The following is a 21,913-nucleotide window of genomic DNA, read 5'->3' on the forward strand; positions in this document are numbered from 1 at the left end:
CCGTATGTCCTTCTTTTCGGCTGGATGTCCGTTACCTTCTGCTTTCTTTGTGTTGTAATTTTAAACTCCGGTGGATTTATGAGGACTATGGTTAACTGCTCCTCAGATCTCTGCAGTTCTACATGTTCCACCAAAACAAGTTCCTTCCCGAGGCATCCATGATAGGTCATGATCCCAGATGGATGGAATAAACACAAGTGTACTAACCCGAGTTAAATCGTATTACATAAGGACTAGGTAAATGGTTATTTGATACGATTTGGAGTCAACCACAAAGTTGTCTTGTATAGATACGCTGGCTGTCAATGATACGTGCTGAAAAATGATTAATATCTAAATGCTAAACACGCACATTAATGCCTGTTCCTGTACTCACAGTTGCCTGTGACCGAGCATTATACTCCGCCTCCATCTTAGCCAGCCTTAGGTTGGTGTCCTCCAGCAGTTCCTGGATGTTCTCAGTGTGTTTCTTCTGCAACTCAAACTTCTCCTGCTCCATCTCTGTCACAGCAGCATGGAGCTGGAAGTACACAGAATAACTACATGTATCAGCCACAAATCTTTGTCCCTGTATTTCCACGACTACTTGCTTTATTTCTTTGATCATTTCTTCTTTCATTAAATCTATTTCTTTAGGCATGTCATGTTTTGCTTAATTAAGGGGAATAAACATAATTTATATGACTACGTTTTTTGTTTTTTATTACATCTGAGAAAAATTGTGAGAGAGAAGTGGAAATTTCATTAGGATCTTATTGAGCGCCAACAGATCGGTTAGCTCGAGCTATCAGGAGTGAAAACACAATTTACCCAGGGCAGAGAGCATTCATTTTTCAGCACTAAAAAAACCACACTAACTTAAGCACAGCATGAAAGAATAAAGATTTTTTTCTAACAGTGCAGGAGAGCCTGTCTGCTTCCAGCAAAGTCTTCTAGTCTCATGCTATCAAACAGTCTTCCTCTGGCTCAGGGCTGCTTACAGGGGTTGGGCTGCAGAATATCCAAACCCTTCAACTTGTCCTCATACCTTCTTCTCCCACTCGTTTTTCAGGGAGTCGGTGCTCTGATCCGACATCTTCTTCAGCTCAGCAATCTGCTTCTCTTTGCTCTCGCAGATGACCTGGGATTCCCGCAGCACACTTTGAACTGTGGAAGAGCACATACACAAACACACAAGGAGCTGTCAGGCCCTGCCTCAGGGTATGTGCACAGTTGGACGCGCGCGCGCGCGCGCGCACACACACACACACACACACACACACACACACACACACACATACACACACACACACACACACACACACACATATACATATACACACACACACACACACACACACACACACACACACACACACACACACACACACACACACACACACACACACACACACACACACACACACACACACTGATGCGCTGTCAGTATATCAATGTCAATAAAGATATTGCTTCTATCAAAAGGCCAGTAGCGCTTCTCTTTGCCAACTTTATATGTTTCTCATCAAATCCTTTCAGAGACAGACGAAAGAACGGAGAGGCGAGGAGTGAGATGGGAACAGGGAAGAGGAAATTAAGCATGAAGAAAAAGGCACACATAGTGCAATTAAAATTTACATTGAGAAGCACAGCTGGAGAACGTCACCCTACACCAGCGCAGTCTCTTGTAGAATTGTATCTTTTCGGGCCCTTTACACCGAGTGTTCAGAGACACTAGTATAAACATCCTTCCAGTTAACCCTGCAATCCTGTGACCCTTCACCTTTCTTCTCCAGCTTATGGGTCATCTCCTCCGATTCCTTCTGCTTGGCCCGATAAATGCTCTTCATTTCCTCAATCTCGCCATTCTTTCGGTCCAGAATCTAAGAAAGGGAAAGGGAGGTTGTTTTTACATACATACCGGAGAATATTCAGCTTTTTTACAGCTGAGAAAATGGCTAACTTGCTTACATTATGAAGGTTCTTGTTAAAGTGCCTTGTCTGTCTGAAGCGTTTTACTTTCACCAGTAGCTATTAAAGCTATAAACCGAAAGCTATAAATAGACACATTTTTTCAATGTTCAAGTTTTGAATTTTTACTCAAGATCCTCTGTCGCATTTAAATTTAAAAGGTACCAATCGTGAACCAAATATAAACAGAAGGGAACACAACCAACAAAAACAGCATTGGAACCTGCAATCACTCTTAAAGGTGTCTGACCACTAGTAGTTTTCTGGAAAAATGTTTTTACGTGTGTGTCCCTGCTTTGTTGGTTCACCCACACACACACACACACACACAAGGATGCATATTCACGCTAGTGAATTCCTGGAAATGGTTTCACATTGATCTACAGGTAAGTGTAACACACCAAGAAACACAGTGATGCGCCAACAAGACATGGAAGAAGTAGTAAGTAAACATAAATGCAACCAATGCAGGATTCACAGCCTCAAGGATATACAAAACATGTTTAGGTAAAAAAAATAATGAGTGTAAACAGAAACTTTTGTTTGTTTACAAGAAAACCCACAGGGCATCTTAAAATTGAGTAGCAGGTCTATTAAAAAAGGCACTAATAGTACAACTAACTATAACTACATGTAAATAATCAATGTTTTCAAGGATTATTTACGTCAGTGATGTTTGTGAACACTGCAACAAAACAGCCCTTTATTCTCAATTGTGATCATTTGACAAAAACAAATGTAGATTTAAAATGTTATTAAAAGGAAGATGGAACATTTTGTATACATAATTCACTGTATGACCTGACAGGACTTCATCTTCCACATGCCTATCTAATCCTAGGAGGGTTACAGGCTAACTGAGTAAAATGCCATCTGAGTGAACCACCTGTGCTGAGGTGTGATGAAGTAAAGGCATCTGCTTGCTGCTGCCATCTGTGAGCAATTAGTTAAATAAGGCCATGGAGAGCTGGAGCTCCAGTATTAAAAGGACAGTCTAGTACTCTCCATATTGAGAAAGAAGGTGTACATATTTCTAACAGGTTGTAAACAATTTCCAAGGGTGGTTTTCTGCCCAGTTACTAAGTAAAATGAAGTAAGTAAAATTGTACTCTATAGGCATGACGAATCCGCAGTTACCTTACCAACTTCTACTCTCACAATTAAATCAAATAGTTTACTTAAAATGTATAATGATACAATTTTATATATATACAAATAAATAAATAAATAAAAAGGTATTGGTATTGGACATCCAATTAACAAGACAGAACAAGACAGACTAGTCCAACAACAGATGATGCTCTGATTTTCTGTCTGAAATGGCAGAAAGTAAGAGTGGTTATTTTTCCGTCAAGAACCGTCCCAAAGCCCATAAGACTTTATCTTTCTAGCATTTTGTTCTATCCAAGTGCACTTAGTCGCCAAGCCTGTCATCCTCGCTGTGTGAATGGGACGGGGGAGATGAAAGGAGGATGGGGCGGATGGGGCAAAGTTCAACAAACATTTAGGGATACCCAATGTTTTCCATTTTGCCACCCCAGAGAGATTGTTGTCTTTTTTAGGGGTCCACCGAGCAAGGCGGTGACACAGTGTTAGGTCTAGAGAGAGTGCACTAGAAGGTGGGAAATGACAGCTTTTAGTAAGCCCATTTTAGGCTTTTATAAGACATCCTAATGTAGGGGGAATCCAGCCTGGCTGTCCATGACTTTAACCAATATCACCAGTGAATGGAGTGAACACACCTACAAAATCTGAAGTTAGAACTAACTAAAGAGTATCCTCCCTTTATATACAGAGAAACAAATTCCACAACAAAAACATTAATGTAATTTAATCCAAATGGTATTCAAAGAAAATACAGTATATTATTCACCATCTATTGTCTTACAATAGATGTACACTGTGGTCTAGTGTTAAAGCTCTAGTGCGTAACTTTTTTATATTAATAAACGTCCGTTACATTTAAGCCATAGCCAAAATAGTTGATACAAAGCTAATTAAGACTATCAGCTTCACAAAACTGTGTATTTCTCAGCACGGCTATGTTTAGAAACTGGTGTCATCCAGCGACTTTCACGCGCAGAAAATCAAGTAAAGAGTCCATCATGTTTTTTGAATGTCCTCCTTGGCTATTAGCAACTGCGTGGAGGAGGGGTGGGGGTCGTGCACATTCACGGAAGGCCTGAACTACGCACACTACAGTTTCAGTTTCAATCTCAGATCATTTGCATGTTTAGAATAAGAACATAAAGATGTTCTTTTTCACCTGAAGTTATTACATATTTTAGAACTGTACACAGTACTGATCCACAACCATATGCATACGACACTTGGGCCTGTTCCCTCATTGCCTCCTCCACAATGACCAGGCAGACCATACATTATTCATAAGGAGACTAATTAACACTAAACCTAGCTTGCCCACCTTCCATCAGGCTCGTCAGAGCGCACCCCTGAATCACTGCCCTTTGAAGCCATTAGAGGGAATACTGGGTAAAATTCTGCGGAAATTAAATCGGACATAACTCGCAATCGGTATGAAATTAAAGAGAGGGAGAGAGAGCTAGCTGTCATCCTGTCTCTTGTCAAACACAAAGAAGCAACGGGCACCTTAAAGTGGAGGAAAACTGGAGTGTTTTTCTGTCTTTTATTAAAAGCTTCTGTGGCACCAAAGGAAAGTCATACCAAGGACGTGACAGATCCCAGGTGCTTGATCTGCAGCCTTACTGATGGGCACTAAGTGTGAAATGAACCAGCTTTACTGTGATTTTCACCAGCTGACAAAGAACTTTGAAAAGCAGATTATTTCTGGTATGGGGCGATGAGAAGAGGAACGACTCGTTCCTTTCCTTTTCATTTGTCACCAAATGGAATCAAGAGTCAATTATCGGCATCGTAACACAAGTTAACAGACCTGCCTTTCCAGTGTCCCCAAGAGAAATTATTAACTTGTTTGAAACTCTTTTTATGTATTCATAATATAAGCGGAACTATGAGGATTCTACAAACAATTTCTTATAAATTGGATATTCTCCCATAACTGGCTCAGTCTGGGTTTTAAACACTTGAAAGTGAATTATTTCATGCCAATGGCAAACAAAGAAAAGCAGTAGAAAAGCATCCCAGAATGAGATTCAGCAATGGTCAGACTACGCCCTTCCCTTGCAGACTCTGACTGGGCAGCTTACTCCAGAAGAAAAGTGTTTGCAAAGACACAGTCAAACTATAACCAATGTAATGTTGGGTCATGCACTAAATACTACAGCATATAAAGCTATAGGACCTTGGTTGTGCTTCATACAGCATCTGTGGTAGACTAATTGAATCCATATAAGAATAGGTCTGCTGGTTTACTCTGGATTTACAAGCATTAATGACTGTAAGAGATTATAACATTTATTTTGATGTGACGCTAAATAGTGGAAAACTGCAACCATTAGAAATCCTCAAATCAGTGACATCAATATACCTTTTCTCATACGCTACAAAGTGGATTCAGAAATGACAGTATATTGTGCTGTTGAAATTCTGGTGCTGGAGTGTTTACAACCTTTCAGTTTTGATTCTTACTTTCTCAACATCTGCATCGTGTCTCTGCTGCATCTTCAGTTTCTCCTCCTGGTGCTTAGACTCCAGAACTTTGATCTTCATATCAGTCTGGAAACACATAGAAGACCAAAGGTCATAAATGTAAAACAATGGATTTCTGGAGCACTTTTAACTCTCTAGTAAATTGGTTTGTATGTCTATATATGAAATAAAGTTGGTAATCAAAAAGATATCTGCTTGAGGGCTGAAATATTAGTTATTACCATCAGGCAGCACAAGTAACAAGTTTTGTTCTCTGGAGTAAAACATTGAGATCTGTGTCCTAACTTTTTTTTAGACATGCCTTAGGGGGAAAAAACAAACATAGAGTGACAGGATAACAGCGATAAATCTGAATGAAAGAAGATACAGTGTGTCCCGTCTTGCACACAAAGGCAGCTGATGATGAAATAAACCATATTAACATTTAAAACAATTTATCCGTGTGCGGAGCTTCAAAAAACAGTGTGAAGCGGAGATGTACTCAACTGTGTGCGTTTCTGTGTGTGTACATTTGCAATAAAATCTCTAGTAAGCACAACAAAGTGAATGCCTGTGTGTTTGTGTGTGTCTGTACTTTTGCATACACATAGCAGTCAGAGTTCAGCGTGGTCATGTGCATGTTGGAACACATCTCCTAAAGCTATATGGCTTCCCAGACTTCGTCAAATAAAACCCATCATTTGTCAGATTAGTCATTCGTTATTAATGGAAAATAATTATCACAACTGGCATGACAATATTATTCACAAATAGGACTTAGTCTTTGAAAGGCGTTCCCTTTGTCTGCGAAGAGATAATTATACTAAATGACAGATTTTTCTAAGAAATCCTGTGACTAACAGACAGTTAAGAACTTATTTAGTTGAAGACAGCCACAACAGCCCTGTGAGGTTGTAATGCTCATTATACATTTTCTATTATATTCAGAGCCTTACCACTAGCAGGGCAAACATGTAAACTTTTGGCTGAGGGTGTTCCAGAGACGGAACATGTTTTCATTTTCAAATTAAAAAGGGTTTATCCTTACAGATTTGAATGGCAGTCCTTATTTTCTGGCCTATGGGTGGTGCTAAAGAGACTCTAGCATAGCATATCAATAATCTTTAACATAACACTCATCCATTTTTAAACCCCTTTAAAATTTGTTTTTTAGTATCTTTCTCAATTTACGTATATATTTTGCAATCCGATTTATTTAATTTAAATTTTTTTTACTGTTATCATTTGGTCTTTTGTAAATCACATTTGCTTATTAAAATAATGTATTTTCCTCAGCATTTTCTAACAACTCTTTCTAGTTCATTTACTACAAATTACACACACACGATGTCTCCGCAGACATACACACAACACATGACAACCTTTAACAGAAAGATGACTGGCCATTCACTTTGATGTCACTACTTATGCTTAGTCACTGTCTGTTCTGGTTTGTTAATCAACCCTGGAGCAGGGTGACAATGTTCTTCCTTTAAAAGTGTGTGGTTGTGTGTGTGAACATCCCGAGGCTAGCTCTTGTTTGTTCTAGACATCAAAACAATTAAGAACATTCCCACGACACTGATGATGGCCTAAATAAAAATATGATTCAATTACAGTATGGTTAAGTGTGTATAAATATTGATAGGATACAATACAGACATCAACAGAACACTGGATGTTAGAGAACAAATACGTATCCATGCGTGCTAAAATGGTGGAATCTATAAATCCCAAAGTTTAGATTTTGTTCCAGTTCCACTTTACTTTGGATGATCATTCTGAGCAAAGTAAAAGCCCAGCTAAGACTCATCTAATTGCCTTCTTAATGCCTCTCCTTATTATGGCATGTATACACTGTATCCTTGACAACGCTCTGTTAAGCGTTCTCTCTTTGTACTGTGTCTTTTGTCTTGATTTACCACCATTTCTTGTGCAATTTAGGGGACCACAGGAGACCTGTCAGAGTAGAAAGGGAAAAGCAAAAGAAAGTGAGAGAAAGACAGATGGCAGTGATTGAAAAGCAGAGGAGTAAGTGGAGACCTGATTCTGCCGGCGCCCCCCCAAAAAAAACAAAAACAAAAAAAACACATGTGGGGGTGTCACTTTCTCATCCTCTCTTCAAATGCTCTTTGGAGAAAGTTTGTCAAACCAGATCAGGGACGTTTGAAACTTGTTTATAAAGTCGTCCGTGAAGGAAGGAGGAGGAGGAATGTCGTACACCTAAGGCGTCTGTGATGCCTTCAATCAGCCCGACTGGGTGGTACAGCTTTTTTCCCTCTTCTCTTCTTCAGAGATGTAGCGAACGCTGTAAGATGCCATGTTTTTTTGACACTTCACTCTTGAAAGGATGAGAGGGTAGGATGGAAATAGGGAGGGGGGATAGTGGTGGTGGGGTATGAGAGAGGGAATGCAAGGAGAAGACGGAAACAGTTGCTTTTTCTGCTCTCAAATCCGGCGCGGGGGTCAAGGCCTTTTTCCTCAGAGGGATGTGTTCACAAATCGTGCTAACTGTTTGGGCCACACAAAGCAAGGTTGCGTTTGTGCATCTCCTTCTTCTTGCTTGCGATGTACAATGTCCTCGTGCGTCTTTCATCCTCAGTAAACACAGATGCTCAAGGATAGTCGGTATGCAGCGTTATGCTATCTACTGAGGAGCAGCTACTTTAGATGTCACATCCACAAGAAGTTAAGTCTGTCCAGATAGGAAACAAACAAAAACTTTGGCTACAATTGAATCTCTGACATGTGAAAACCTCACAGTTTTAGAGAAGGGTAGTTCCAAACACAGAGTAAGTAAACAGATGATTATTATTATTATTGGTAACCTTATCGTTATGGAACCATGTTGGTCCCTCATGTCTCTCAGCCTGAAGCAGTCTGGTCCCCTTTAAACTACTAAGGCTCACTAGCTTGCACTTCTTTGTGTTGAGATAAAAAAAGGCTATGGCCCTCTAAATCACAGGCTGTGAGCTCAAGCTCCATCCCAGAGGATCCTTAGATTAGAGAGACTGCATCATTATGGCAACAGAGAGCAATGGGATCTGGTCCCCAGTCAGGGGCTTGTGACCATGAGAGTGTGACTGCTTGACATGAATACACTCATCTAACGGGCTGTGCCTACTCCCAACCATTCCTCAGGTCAGGTACCAAGGGGTTAGTTTAAAGACAGCATGCACACTCACACATGCAATCTTTAAAAGAAAGATGGGGTGCTGCAATCAGAATCTCCTTCTGTAAGCCTAATTCATCGTTCACCATTTAACTGAATTTCCAAACAAAGACCCAGCCCTCATAATGCTAAGCACTTCTAGGGTGTGCTGAAGGATTAGCAGGACTCTGTTGCTTTTGCCAGACATTTTCCACAACTCACCCATAAGCAAACATACTGTATAAGCTAAGTGACTCAAAGCAATGTCTGATGACGGTGAAGTTTCTCAGCTTCGACTCATTTGTCCATAGGAAAAGAGCGGTCAGCACCTGTATCAATGCAGTCGGTAGCTTAGCTAGAGGAGGAGTTTGGAGAGAAAGCTGAGATGTTCGTTAAGCTGCCGCCAGCTTAATGACGTGTCGTGTATAACGCTTTAAACCTGGGTAAATTTTCAACTAGGCTTTCGGGATTAAAGGGAAGTGATGTCACTGTGATTTAATAGACTGGGCCTGGACAGCCACGCAATGGCAGGGTTGGACAAGGCTTTAATGGTTCTGCAGGAAAGCTTAGGAGGCTATTTAGGATGATTCGGTTATTGTGGAATTGGTGACTCGAGTGACTCTAGAAAAATACTGTGTGCGGGTGTGTGTGTTTATGGTCACAGCTGTATCCTTTGTGGTTCCGAGTTCCTTAAATCCACTTAACACACTTTAAACTGCCGATGGTGGCGCAAGACACATGATCAGTAGGGGTATCTTAAACTAGAAAATTTTGACATGCCTACTACTTGGTGCACATCCGAATAACACTGGCTAACAGTAAATCTGCTGTTTGACACGGCCTACAGTAAAGAGTCTCTATAGGAGGTGTGTGTGTCAGAATTTGTTGCTATGGTGATTTCCGCAGTGAGGGAGTAGAGGAGAGAGTGGGAGACAGTATCTTTAATGGGTCAAAAATGTCCATTTTATGATAATTATACCTCTCAAATTTGTTCTGTAATTCAAAAACCGTGGGTCCAAACATCAAAAATATTATCATCACAAGAGAGATAACAGTCTGGCGAACGCATTGATGTGGTGTCAAAGAGATGCGGCACAGAGCAGGTAACAAACGGGTCAGTCAGAAAATCTGAAACAGTCTGAAAACTGGACGATACATAAACTGTGATTTGGTAGAAAGCGTGCTTGATATCAGAATGCCCATTCAGCCCAGTAAAGGCCAAAGTCTTGTCTTCGGTTTAAACCTTTAATTATTTTTCTACATTAAAGTATGGCGATACAGTATGGCCCCAAAGAGGGCTTGTTTTGAACTATGTTAAGTGATTTCCCGAAGATTTCTATGGGAAATTTTGCGGCGTTTTTTTGCCGATTTCGTGAAAACCGTGCAGCAAATCTCTTAGAAAAGTCATAGCACACCATTTCCGATCATTACACACGTTTTGATGTTGTTGATGGATAATAGTCATTCTGCCAATTGCTGCTACTGCAGCACATCGGCACACTGAATAATACAAAACTTAAAGGGGTGATAGAATGATTATATAGGGTATTTTACACTGTTCCTTAAGGTCTCCTAACGGGGTATGTAACATTGGTTGGGCTGAAAATTGCCCGAATGCTATTTTATTAGGCCCTTAACTACCCTGTGAATATGGCTCTATTTGGAACAAGAGCTTTTCTTCCAAATATGGTATGCTAATGAATATTCAGAATGAGCTACGCGCTGATTGGTTTGAGCAAACTACATAGAAACGTATGGGAGACTCGGCAGCAGGCCTCATATTTCAGACACTGCAAAGTTATACATTGTTTGTCGGGCTATTTCGTTATTAAATTCACTTCTGAGACTTTTTTAAGCGAGAAATCAACTATATAAAGCTCAAATATGGGCCGTTTTACGAAAATTGATGGCTAATTGCAAATTTGGTAAGACTGTGTGTCGGAGTTCAGCCGCTGGTGCTGCCTCGCCGCCCGCCGGTGCTGCCTCGCCGCCTCGCCGTCCGGCCTGCCTTCCTTCACAGACCCCGGCCTGCTATGAGGTACTTGGAGCTCGGTCACGGCTGCAGCCCACAGCAGGGACTACCAACCCCGCTGCCCTGACAGAGCTCCAGGGCCTTCAGCTCCCCTCTTCCTGCTAGCTAAATGACCCGTTCTGTGAGAGTGAGAGCGCCGTCAGCGAGCTTGTTACACCAGCAATCTCTTACCACATGTTACACACATGTCACGCCACTTATACAAAATCTAACTAAAGGTAATAAAGCTAACAACGGTGTCCGATTTCAAGTTAATGAATATTTGTGAAGACAAAGTGTTTCCTTAGCTGCGACTGTACCTTCAATCCTAGCTATGTGTAGCTACAAACCACGGATAGTTAGCTTCCTTTTCGCCTTAATTCGAGTACATTTACAGTTTGAATTTCGTCACGCCACTTACACAACATCTAACTATATGTCTTATAAACCTAACAACGGTGTCCGATTTCAAGTTAATATTTGTGAAGACTAGCTAGCTAGGTGTTTCGTTAGCTGTGACTGTCCCTTCAATCCTAGCTACAAATCACGGATAGTTAGCTTCCTTTTCGCCTTAATTCGAGTATATTTACAGTTTGAATTTCGTCACGCCACTTACACAACATCTAACTAAATGTCTTATAAACCTAACAACAGTGTCCGATTTCAAGTTAATTAATTTTTGTGAATTCCAGAGAAATTCTATGAGGAGGCTAGCTAGCTCTCATTGATAGAACTCCATCCAGCCGCAGGCTCTATCAATGAGACTCACGGACAAGCGGCGTTTATTTCCCCAATCATTTGTTTAAATAACTCAACACATTATAATTACACACATTAAAAGAGTAACTGGAACCTGTGGTAAGAGAATGCTGGTGTAACAAGCTGGCTGACCGCGCTTTCACTCACATACACCGGGCTTTAAGCTAGCAGGAAGAGGGGAGTTGGAGGCCCTGGAGCTCTGTCAGAGCAGCGGCGTTTCGTAGTCCATTAGCCCAAAACGGTGACTTTGCGCGGGTATGGAGTGCTGTGGGTTGCCAGCCGTGACTGAGCTCCATCTACCTCACAGCAGGCCGGTGTCTGTGAAGGAAGGCAGGCCAGGCGGCGAGGCAGCTACACAGGCAGCACCAGCCTCTGAACTCCGACACACAGTCGGACAAAATTTGCAATTAGACATCAATTTTCGTAAAACGGCCCATATTTGACCTCTACATAGTTGATTTCTCACATAAAAAAGTCTCAGAAGTGAATTTAATGGTAAAATAGCATATGAACAATGTATACAATTTCTGAGATCTGCACGACCTAGATTCAGAAGACTAACTGATCTCAGGTCAGTTGTGTAGCCTATGCAAATGTTGGGGCGTGACAAAGAGAAAGACTAGAGCCAAATGAGGAGGAGCCGCAGTAGTTGACGTCAACTATGGGGCTCGTTGAGATTCGCCCGTTTTCAGAGGCAGTTTCAAATAGTGAGATTTGCAGAGAAAAGAGGTGTCAATGGGATTTAGAGGTTCTATGTATGTCCTATTTACCCATTTTTTTAATCATTATTCAACTATGACAAGGTAAAATCAGTTTTGCATTCTATCACCCCTTTAAAGAAAAAGGGGCTTGACAAAAGCCTAGACCTATTATGATTCCTCTTTCACATGAGAGGGTATAGTCAAAAGGGAATTCTCAGGACCTCATAATGGGAATCAGAGTTACATAGGGACAATGCAAGTTCAAGAGAAGGTTCTGCATATGGCTAATGGGAATGTCATGTCAAATATTGGACAACTTGAAATTTGAAAAACTGATAATGATTAGATGAAAAGTTAAGGGATCACCACGGTGATTACAAATTATCCAGAGGCGGACATGCACGCATGCAGCAAATTTCATGGCAATCCATCCAACAGGTTATAAGATATTTAACAAAAAATACAAATTCAAATGGCAACCTCATGGTAGCGCGAGAGGAAAAAGTCAAGGGATTACCAAAAACAGTAAGATACATAGTCTGGGAATCATGTCTGTACCAATTTATTTTGCCAATCTGTCCAGTTGATATTGAGATATTTTGTGAAAAAAAAAACTTTGATGACGCTAGAGTAAAAAAGTCAATACGATTCATCCTCTGGGAACAATTAATGTCTGTACACAATTTCATGGCAATCAATGCAGTAGTTGCTGACATAATGGCCATCAGTAGCACCATGCCACTAACACGGCTAAAAAGTACAAAAGTCTGTTGGCAGTAACTTCTATAAGCCTTGGAGGAATAGAAGGTAAGGCCACGACACACACACTATATCTTTTAATAGTCTCTCTTTGAATGCATGGACACATTTTTCATACATTCTTTTATTTCCTCATGTTTTCCCTACAGCTTAAAAAGTTACCTTTATATGATAGAAAACAACAGAAACGTATTGGCTACAGTATGCAAACAACACAAACCTAAGCACCGTGGGGAAAAAAAACCCTAGCGCTGCACCATTTCCTCTCATTTCCCGATGTGTCCCTCCCAGTGTTTCTCTGCGACTTTCCTGAACTGGTTCCCATATTGAGAGCATTCTGGCTTCAGTGGAAATGACAGGCGGGTTCAGTTTCCTACAGCCTCTCTTATGAAACTTTATGTTCTTATTCAAGGCCACCTACTAACTGAATCCGAATGGTATTTTTTCCACTATACTTACTACTTGCATACAAGAGGGGGACAAAATATTCTTAATAAATTAGTAGCTGTAGCTTAACTGTAGTAACTGTAGTTAATCTATATTAACTACAGCCACAAAAATGACCATACAACAACAACATACAAGCCTCTGGCCCTCTAATAAACTGAACAGTATAAGTTCACACAATTTATTGCAGTGCTTTTGAATTGGATTGAATTACTGTAGCTTATGGTGTGACTGATAAACTGGTATCTCTGTGTATATCAAAGTAAAGTTGGTGTGGAGGATTAATATGGTCTTCTGAGATGTGACGCATTTATATTCCCACCACACACCGAGCTGAATGTAGCCAGTCAGCCAGTCTGAGGAAGGATCAAAAAGCATTGGACTATGCTTTAATGTCTTCATATTGGTGATTGGTGTTGCTACATTCAATATCAACCCATGGTAGATCAACTGACTGGGCGGAAGTGTATGGGGAAGAGTGTGTGTGTCCACGCATGTGAATTACAAACAGATCTTTGTTATGACAGGTCAATAACAAAGACCATTGTTGTCCATTACATCTCATATCCTTATCCTTTCTATCTGCCCTTTCTCCCTCCATTCTCTGCCCTCTCCTGGTGAAGCCCATCTAACTGAGTGGAGCGCTTTCCCCAAGCAGACATGAAAAGCCACGGCTATTACAGCGAAGTCATGCTTAGTTTTATATTTAACAGTGCGGGTAAAGGCCGACGGTGGAGAGGGGCAGAGGGGACTTCAAAGCATGCCTTCAGAATGGGATTTTCAGCTTAAATCCACATACGGAAAAAACTGTCATCACTGGGAGCCAACATTATTTTTGTCTTCTAAGAGGAAAGCTCGCCTCGGCCATTTCAACAATACAAACTATGCACTAAGATGTATGTACATGGTTATGGGGGCCATAAAGCAGTCAGGGGAGCTTTAACTTCTGTAAGTGTTCAACACTTGCTTCTATACAAATGCTGTGAGCATGTTGAATAGTGAGCACTGTAGCAAGGGTTTAGGCTTACTGGAATGGACATAAAAAAGAAAAAAAAAAAAAAAAAAAAATAATAAGAAAAAAAAAAAAAAAAAAATATAATAATAATTATAATAAATAAAATTAAAGTTTTGTTGGAGAAAAAAAAAGGGGTTTATGGGTTTTTTTCTATTAAATTTTAACTTCTCGCTCGACTCGACTTGCCTTTTTTGGTTTTCCATTATGAAAAAAGTCCCTGGTTTAGTATCACCTCCGTCGAGGTTCCAAGCGAGCTGAGGCGATACCAAAAGGTGACGTGAAAACCTGCAGACTACTGATTGGTCGGAGAGAATTGTCACTAATCACTGTGTCATCATTGTTAGCGACAGACGGGGTGTCCTGAACAAACCCGCCGTTTTGAAATAGTTTAGCCAGCGGTGTTTTTTTTTTGCTGCCTCCAACTTCTTTTGAAACAAAATTTGTCTTCTGGCTGTGGCAACAACAACAACACACCTTCGACGTTCTATGTGTGTGTAGCGTTAGGTCACGGCAGTGAGGCAGTACTAACTGCAATGGAAAAAGGAGGACGGGGCAACGCGGGCGATTCCAGCCGAGCCGAGCAGAGCTGCTACTAGCAGTGGGTAAGCGCCATTACTGTGGTGTATACCTCCTTGCTCTGTAGAAGGTGTGGGCCCTGATCATCAGCCAAGGTGTTTTTCCTCCCAAAGCTTGACTTGAAAATCTACAGAGATAAAGAGGAGCGAGATTAGGTGATGAGGTGACTGAGGAGTTCAAAGAGAGAACGTTTGTCTATAGAAAGATACAAAAAAAACAGAGACCCCTTGACAACTTACCGGAGATAAGGGAATGGGGTTCTCTCGCAAATACCTGGGGTTTTCAATCTGAAAGAGTAAATAGAAAAACTTTAACCTCTCTTTTCTTTTTTCTTCTCCTAACAAAGCTTTACCACTACACCAATCTAACCGCCACCCTCAGTTTGTCATAAACAATGCGGGGAACACATCAAAAGCTCTGTGCTGTGGCTGGAGTCTCTTCCGTCAACTCTTGTCTGTTTAGAAAGACAGAATGCGTCAGGCTACTTCAAGGCATTGTGTGTGTGTGGCCGGTTCTGTTTCCGCTCTCAGTCCCTCTTTGCTGTCCTAACACAGCCCTTTTGTCAACACTCAGGACCACTAATCTGTAAGCTATCCCTGGTCCGTTTACCATCACATGGAGACGTGTGTATACATCCTTGCCAAACACTGACAGGGCATGTCCTTTGATTATAATATGAAACACAAGAGATGGAAGAAAGAGTGAGCTGCTAAACTACTTGAATGCACAAGGATCACAGTCCAAATAACTCTGCACCATTGCAACAATACAGCTCACTAACTGTGACACGAACTGCAAAAAAAAACATTGTGTTGACAACCTGCTATTTTCCTTCCCACTATTTGACGTTTGTTTATGACCTCATTATTTTCCTGTGAACTCACACCATCATACCATTTCATAGTGTTTCTCTCTCATGCACTGTCTATAGAGGCTGCTACAGTAACTAATGGCAAGTTCACGGCCTTTTAAAGCAGTGGAGCTGACTTTGGAGATGACAGCAATGACGCCCAGTAAACAGTTCTGTTGCTAATCTTTTCAACATGGGGATGAAGGAGGAGAACAAGGAGGAAGAAGGGGAGGTAGTGTGGCACTGGTAAAATAAAAAATAAGAAAAGATTTAATGCACAACCCCGACGGAGCCGAACATGAATGAATGGAAGATGAGAGAAGAGAACCTGAAAGAGCCTCAAAGCTTGGGACTAAAATAGTTACAGCTACTACTGTACAAAGATAAAGTCACAATCTGTTGCTTCAGGGTGAGCCAGTGACGGGGGAAATAGATGAAAGCAGCTTTGCCTTTTGACTTGATGAGTCGTGATGCAGGTAAAACAGGTCAGACATTTTGTTACTGTAAGCTCTCAACAAAAGGAGACATCCAGCTTGACTACAATCACATTTACTGTAAACTGTAATACATGCACACACAGAGAGACACATGCACGAGATTACCCAATATAGTCTCCATAGAGCAGCATCAATGGTGTGTGCCATGATGTGTGATGAACTGCTACTTATATTTGGCACTGGCTTAAAAAATTATCCATATTTACCAAATGATGTATCAATCAATATCCTTCTAAACTAGAGCCTAGGCTGAAAACAAGAATGGGATTTCTTTTTATACCCACAGACAGCCAGTCATCAGATTTGATTGAGCATGGCCCACAGGGTAAGGAAGATGTGTAGACTAAATGCTGTGGTGTAATGCTGGCACAGTGTGATACTAAACTTGGATTTGGTGCACACGTATGTCTGTACACACTCTTATTCTGCGTGCCCACACACATGCTCCAGTGTGCTCATGTTTGTCCAGCCTCACAGCTGGCACAGCGTCCTGTGTCATTGGAAGCTGACATGGATGGATGGACCGACGCAGAAGAGGAACAACACTCCACATCACAAGGCCTTGCTCTCCAGCCAAACAAACACACAGTGATTGATGGCTTCCTAGTTTCGGACTAGCGTTGAGCAAGCCGTCAGCACACCCATTTAACCACAGACAACGGGACCGCCAAGTGGTAGGGACTACCATGGAATTCCATATAAGAAAATAGGCCAAGTTTTTAAGCAATTTTCTCTTGTTTGCATGCCTTTTTTTCCTCTTCACCACAGGTCAGTGTGCACTTAAGTCAATGTCTCTAACTCTCAACTCCTGCTAGATAACAACTCTAACAAGCAAACAAGCCACAGACTAACTGAAGATTAAACAGATGGTGGTCCAGCTGACTCAGGTTTTGTGTTTCTTAAAGAAACTCCTATCCGAGTCTGAAGCAATCTGCTTTCTACTCTCCAATATAGCCACCATGCTGACTCCACAGACTTTATTACATTAGAGGTGAAATGAACAAACTGATATGGACTGCTTCAGAACATCTAAAGCAACGCTAAAGATGTTCTAGATAGATAGAGGACGCTCGGATGTGCTGAAATTTCGTAGGAACTGGCCGCTTTGAAGCAGTGCATCTACAAAACTTCTGTAAAGAAGAAGAAGAAGACATACTTTATTAATCCCCGAGGGGAAATTCAATTTGAAGGGGTTTTCTGTGTGTGTGTGTGTGTGTGTGTGTGTGTGTGTGTGTGTGTGTGTGTAGGAACATCTGTTGATTTCAAAGATGCAGGCTTGGGGGAGCGTTGCCAAGCAATGCCTCTTATCAGCGTCTCAACACAGACAAGTGCAGAGCGGGGCAGTGCACGGCTTCACGTCTGCTGATAGAAACCTCAGATTACCCTAGTATTGAAAGAGAGAGGAAGACATGGAAAGATGTGGAGAAAGGTAAATGGACACACAGACAGAGGGGGAAAGTGCCAGACGAAGAAAAGATTGTAGAACAGAGAGAAACAGATAGAGAAAGAGAAGAAGAAAAAACGAAAGAGAGGCGCTGTTCTGTAGAAAACATCACTGTGTGAGAAATGTGGGAGAGAGGACTCAGGCGACAGGGAAAAATAAAAAGAGAGACTCTGGGTCATGCAGGTGAGGAGATAGGGGAATAAATAAGGGAATAAAAGACATGAGGGCAGAGTGCTTATCAAGCCCTGGCCTGGTGCACTCCAGACAGAGCAGATAAGAGAGGCGCACACATCTTCAAATGCTCAGTTTACACAACCCTTCTCCCACTCCTCATCCCACCCTCACGTCCTACAACAGCAACGAGCTGCCTAAGGAAGTGGTTTCAAGAGGACATAAGTAAAAGGGCTTTTACAACCTTTTGTTTAAGCAGTGTGTAGGCAATACGGCTCAGCATCATTCCCCTGTTGATTTAGGTGTACTCGTGAGCTTCAGATTCACTGTCACTGTGAATAAGCTGCAGCATAATGACAGCTGCATGTAACCATGACGCTCAAGGCATGCCCCTGGACTCACCCCCAGGTTCCAGGTGTTGAGACGAGCCTCTAGGTCACTGTCATCGGGAGACATATCTGCCTTCAGCCCCATATCCACCTGAGGGTGAGTGTAAGAGTGTGTAAACGGCAAAAACAGGAGAAACAACATGGAAATTGTTATAAATTAGAGAAGGGAATTGAAATGATTTGATTGGCAGTTTGGCCTGAGGAAGCAAACATCAGACAGTGATGGAGGTTATAATTTTGACAATATTAATTCCTCTCTTGGCAACAACAAAAGGGTTCTTTAAAAGCTTACAGATAGACAGTACAGCGATGTGTTCTCCTCCCACATGAACAGCTTTCTACTCCCTTCGTTATCTCCATCTCTCCACCCTTTGCTCCCTCACTCTCCGCCCTCTCACATACAGCACTCCAGATGTTTGGCAGTTCCATTTCTCGTCATGCAGAAAATTCCACAAGAGGGGCATAGGCAGCTAAACTGCCTGTCATCCTTGTTTTCCCCAGCCTTTTGTTACAACGGGCCTCCGGATTTGTTTAATACAGTATAATTTGAATGCTTCCAGGGGTTCTGTTGATACAAGATCAGTTTACTCAAGTCGAGGTTGGGCAGCAAGTTTGAAATGGTGGAAATATCTAATAAAGTTAAGAGAGCGATAGGAAAAGGAGAGATTTTGTTGAATTTGATTAGGATCTGGTGGAGTGTGGACCTTGGGTGTACCTCAGCGGAACTGCACTGACAGAGAAATTGCTGAATGAATAGCTCAGGATTAAATGCCCCTTCTGATTAAAAAGGCATTAAGGTCCCAGAGCCTCACCCTCAAACAAAGTAAACATTTCATTTCAATATCTAGGAATGCTGAGTATGCGGGTCACTGGCTGTTCAAAGCAGCGTGTCACAGTCTCTGTATTGCATCAGAAATTCAAATTCAATTCATTGTGTTAAACACTGATAAGAATGAATGGCCTCAAACGGTTTTGGCCACAGATGTTCGCAGTTGTGCCAATGAACTGTACATTGGCTTTCACCATGAACTTGTACAGTAGATTCATGATGGTTTGATGACACATTAAAGGCCCTGAAAATATATTTCACAAACAGCTTCTTACTATGAGAGCGGTCCTGCATGAACACAATTTTCTGCCAAAGTTAGAACAGATTTTATTAATTTACATGCAGATTTCTGTTTGTGCTGTGCTCTTCTCGCTGGTTTGAAGAGTTGTGATCATTTTGGGTGAGACAATGAAGTGTTCTGAGTTGTATTGATGAGGACGTACAACTTTCCCCTCGATAATTCAACCCAAATACACTCAGTTGCCAGTTTGTTAGGTACACTCAGCTAAAACTAGTGCAGTCTAACAAAACAGCCCTGCAATAAAGCCTACCTTTATGAAGGTTATAATGTCTGGTTTTAAGGGAATCATTTTAAAGGCTGTAGTTTCTTGTGCTGTTAAATTGTGTTCGGTTATACTAAGAGGTATGTTCAATATTTTGTCCAAACCCACCTATATCAATAAAGTTAGAGAAAATAACGGAAACACCTCTCAGTATAACACAATATAATTTAACAGCACCACAAACTACTTCCTCCAAAATGACCATGAATTTGAATCAGCACCTCTCTAAAACAGTTTCAGCAAAAACTGAACATTATAGAGCTCAACAGTGTGGTGTGAAAATCCCATTTATTTTCTGCAAGGATTTGGATTATTAGCCATAATGTCTTAACCATCCAAGGTAGACTTAAACACTAAAGTCTATGATCGTTTAGGTACACAGTCTTGCACCTTTGCTGTTTTCAAAATGTTTTTTTTTAGCCGAATCAAATGTTTTATGGTCCCAATTCATCTCGTAGTTGGTTGGCTTGGTTACAAGCTAAGTATTTTCTGAAAAGTCATTGGAGCAACTGAATGGGGAAAATCCCTCCTGGGACTGTAGCAGTCCAAAAAGTGGGTGGTCACTGTTAGATAGCTCTATACCGTTCATGAAGGTAAGTTTTAGCTAGGTGTACCTAATACATTGGCAGCTGAGTGTATGCTACTGTCAAATGTATTCAAAACCATTAGGTGAGGAAATGGGTTCAGGAATTTCCAAGTTGGTCCACATTAAAGAAGAAAGCGAAACAATGTGGCTGCTAGTTGTATTGGCACCAGAGGGGTTTGCTGTTAATATTTCAATGTGTCATCAAATCTACCTATAAATCGGAAAACCTAACTTCAGAGGAGTCCAGAGGTGTGGTTGACAGTCTAAAATATGGTGATGGACTAACCCTCCTGGCATCATGTCTGGGTGACTGTTTGAGTGGACTGGAGGACACAGGTCGTGATGGGGTCTTTTCATCATACAGCTTTCTCCTGGAAGAGAAGAGCGAGAAACAAAAAGGAAAGTGTGACAGGTTACCCTACAGTGCAGTATGTGTGTGTTTGTGCATGTCTCTGGAGTCTGCTTTTGTCCCTCTGTTTGCATATGAATGTGCTTGCGTAGGCAGCATGCCTCGCTATTTACACAGATCAACATCTGGCATTGGTTGCTTGGTTTGTGGTCTGCATTTCATCCCATCTGAACAATAAACGTCTCTGCTATACATGACTTTGTTTCCATGGACAGCCCACAGGGCACCAGTCAATGGCTTTTACAATCCTTTTATAATCATACACCTCAATCATTGTCTCTCATCATGTCCATCATGGTTAATCCAAAGAGCTTGACAGGGAAACCGCTTATATTTATTGGCACACTTCTCATTCTCACTACGCTCTCTCTGTCGCACACACATTCATAACACACGCATTACTGAGCTCACTATCTCGTTAAGCACAGGCACATAAGGCACTAATGGCCTACTAATGCTAATTGAATGAAGATGTGAAAGGAGATGGGAAGATGTAGGACAACAATGAAGAAGAAAAAAAATCGCTGTCATTTAATAGAGACATCAAATCGTGTTCTAGAGGGCACTGTTTCACACTCACAACTTGAAGCCTACGGGCGCTCTTTTTCTCCTATGTAATTCGTTTTAGCATTCCTGGTGTTCAGAATTTTTATCTCATGGAGGAAAGCACCTGAGAGGTTTCTGGAAAGAAAACCCTCTTAGATTTAAGAGTATGCAGTGGCCTGAAGAATTACAATATCCACTCTTAAAGCTGCAGATAGTTTTGGAGCCGTGCATATTCATATGTAATAACTACATTGTGCTACTGTACAGTTTTCTTCTTTTTTTATAAAAAGGACAACACACATGAATTAACATTTCTGTAAATGTGCCAGTGTTAGCCAGCTGGCTAATTTTCAACTGTAGTCATGTCATGGTGCAGTGTGATGCTCATTTACACACCAGGAAGTCTTTCAGAGATGCCATGTAATGCCATGTAAATAATGTGTTATAAATGCATAAATTGACCTGAGCACCATCTAAGTGCTGATGCACATCAGTTGCACTGGGTGGGCAGGTATAACTGAGGTATACATACATTACCTCTGAGGATTAGATGTCCTTAAATAAATAAAGTTAAAAAAGAAAACTATCACAGAAAAATACAAAAAACTATAATTTTGCAATAATACTGTCATTAGGCAGAATTAAGAATTAATTTCAGAATTAATTATGATCAATATATATATAAAAAAA

General features: G+C 41.1%; 1 protein-coding gene across 5 annotated transcripts in view; it reads right to left on the bottom strand.

Moving 5' to 3' along the window:
- The window catches only part of cep112 (centrosomal protein 112), a 137,968-nt gene that overhangs the window by 94,755 nt on the left and 21,300 nt on the right, over positions 1-21,913 (bottom strand). For 3 of the 5 annotated variants that reach the window (XR_005641884.1, XM_039825063.1, XM_039825064.1), the window contains exons 5-12: positions 20,555-20,639; positions 18,304-18,381; positions 15,179-15,226; positions 14,992-15,066; positions 5,521-5,607; positions 1,763-1,862; positions 1,028-1,146; positions 377-520 (exon numbers count right to left, since the gene is read on the bottom strand). Coding sequence is in view for 4 of the 5 variants with exons in the window: in XM_039825063.1 (XP_039680997.1) it covers positions 377-520; positions 1,028-1,146; positions 1,763-1,862; positions 5,521-5,607; positions 14,992-15,066; positions 15,179-15,226; positions 18,304-18,381; positions 20,555-20,639 (736 nt within the window). In the remaining variant the exon portion in view is untranslated. Of the gene's footprint in view, positions 1-376; positions 521-1,027; positions 1,147-1,762; positions 1,863-5,520; positions 5,608-14,991; positions 15,067-15,178; positions 15,227-18,303; positions 18,382-20,479; positions 20,640-21,913 lie in introns of those variants that run through there. The other 2 variants (XM_039825066.1, XM_039825065.1) reach the window with 2 other exon arrangements.

Source organism: Perca fluviatilis, chromosome 15, assembly GCF_010015445.1.
Source record: "Perca fluviatilis chromosome 15, GENO_Pfluv_1.0, whole genome shotgun sequence".
Taxonomy (NCBI): domain Eukaryota; kingdom Metazoa; phylum Chordata; class Actinopteri; order Perciformes; family Percidae; genus Perca; species Perca fluviatilis.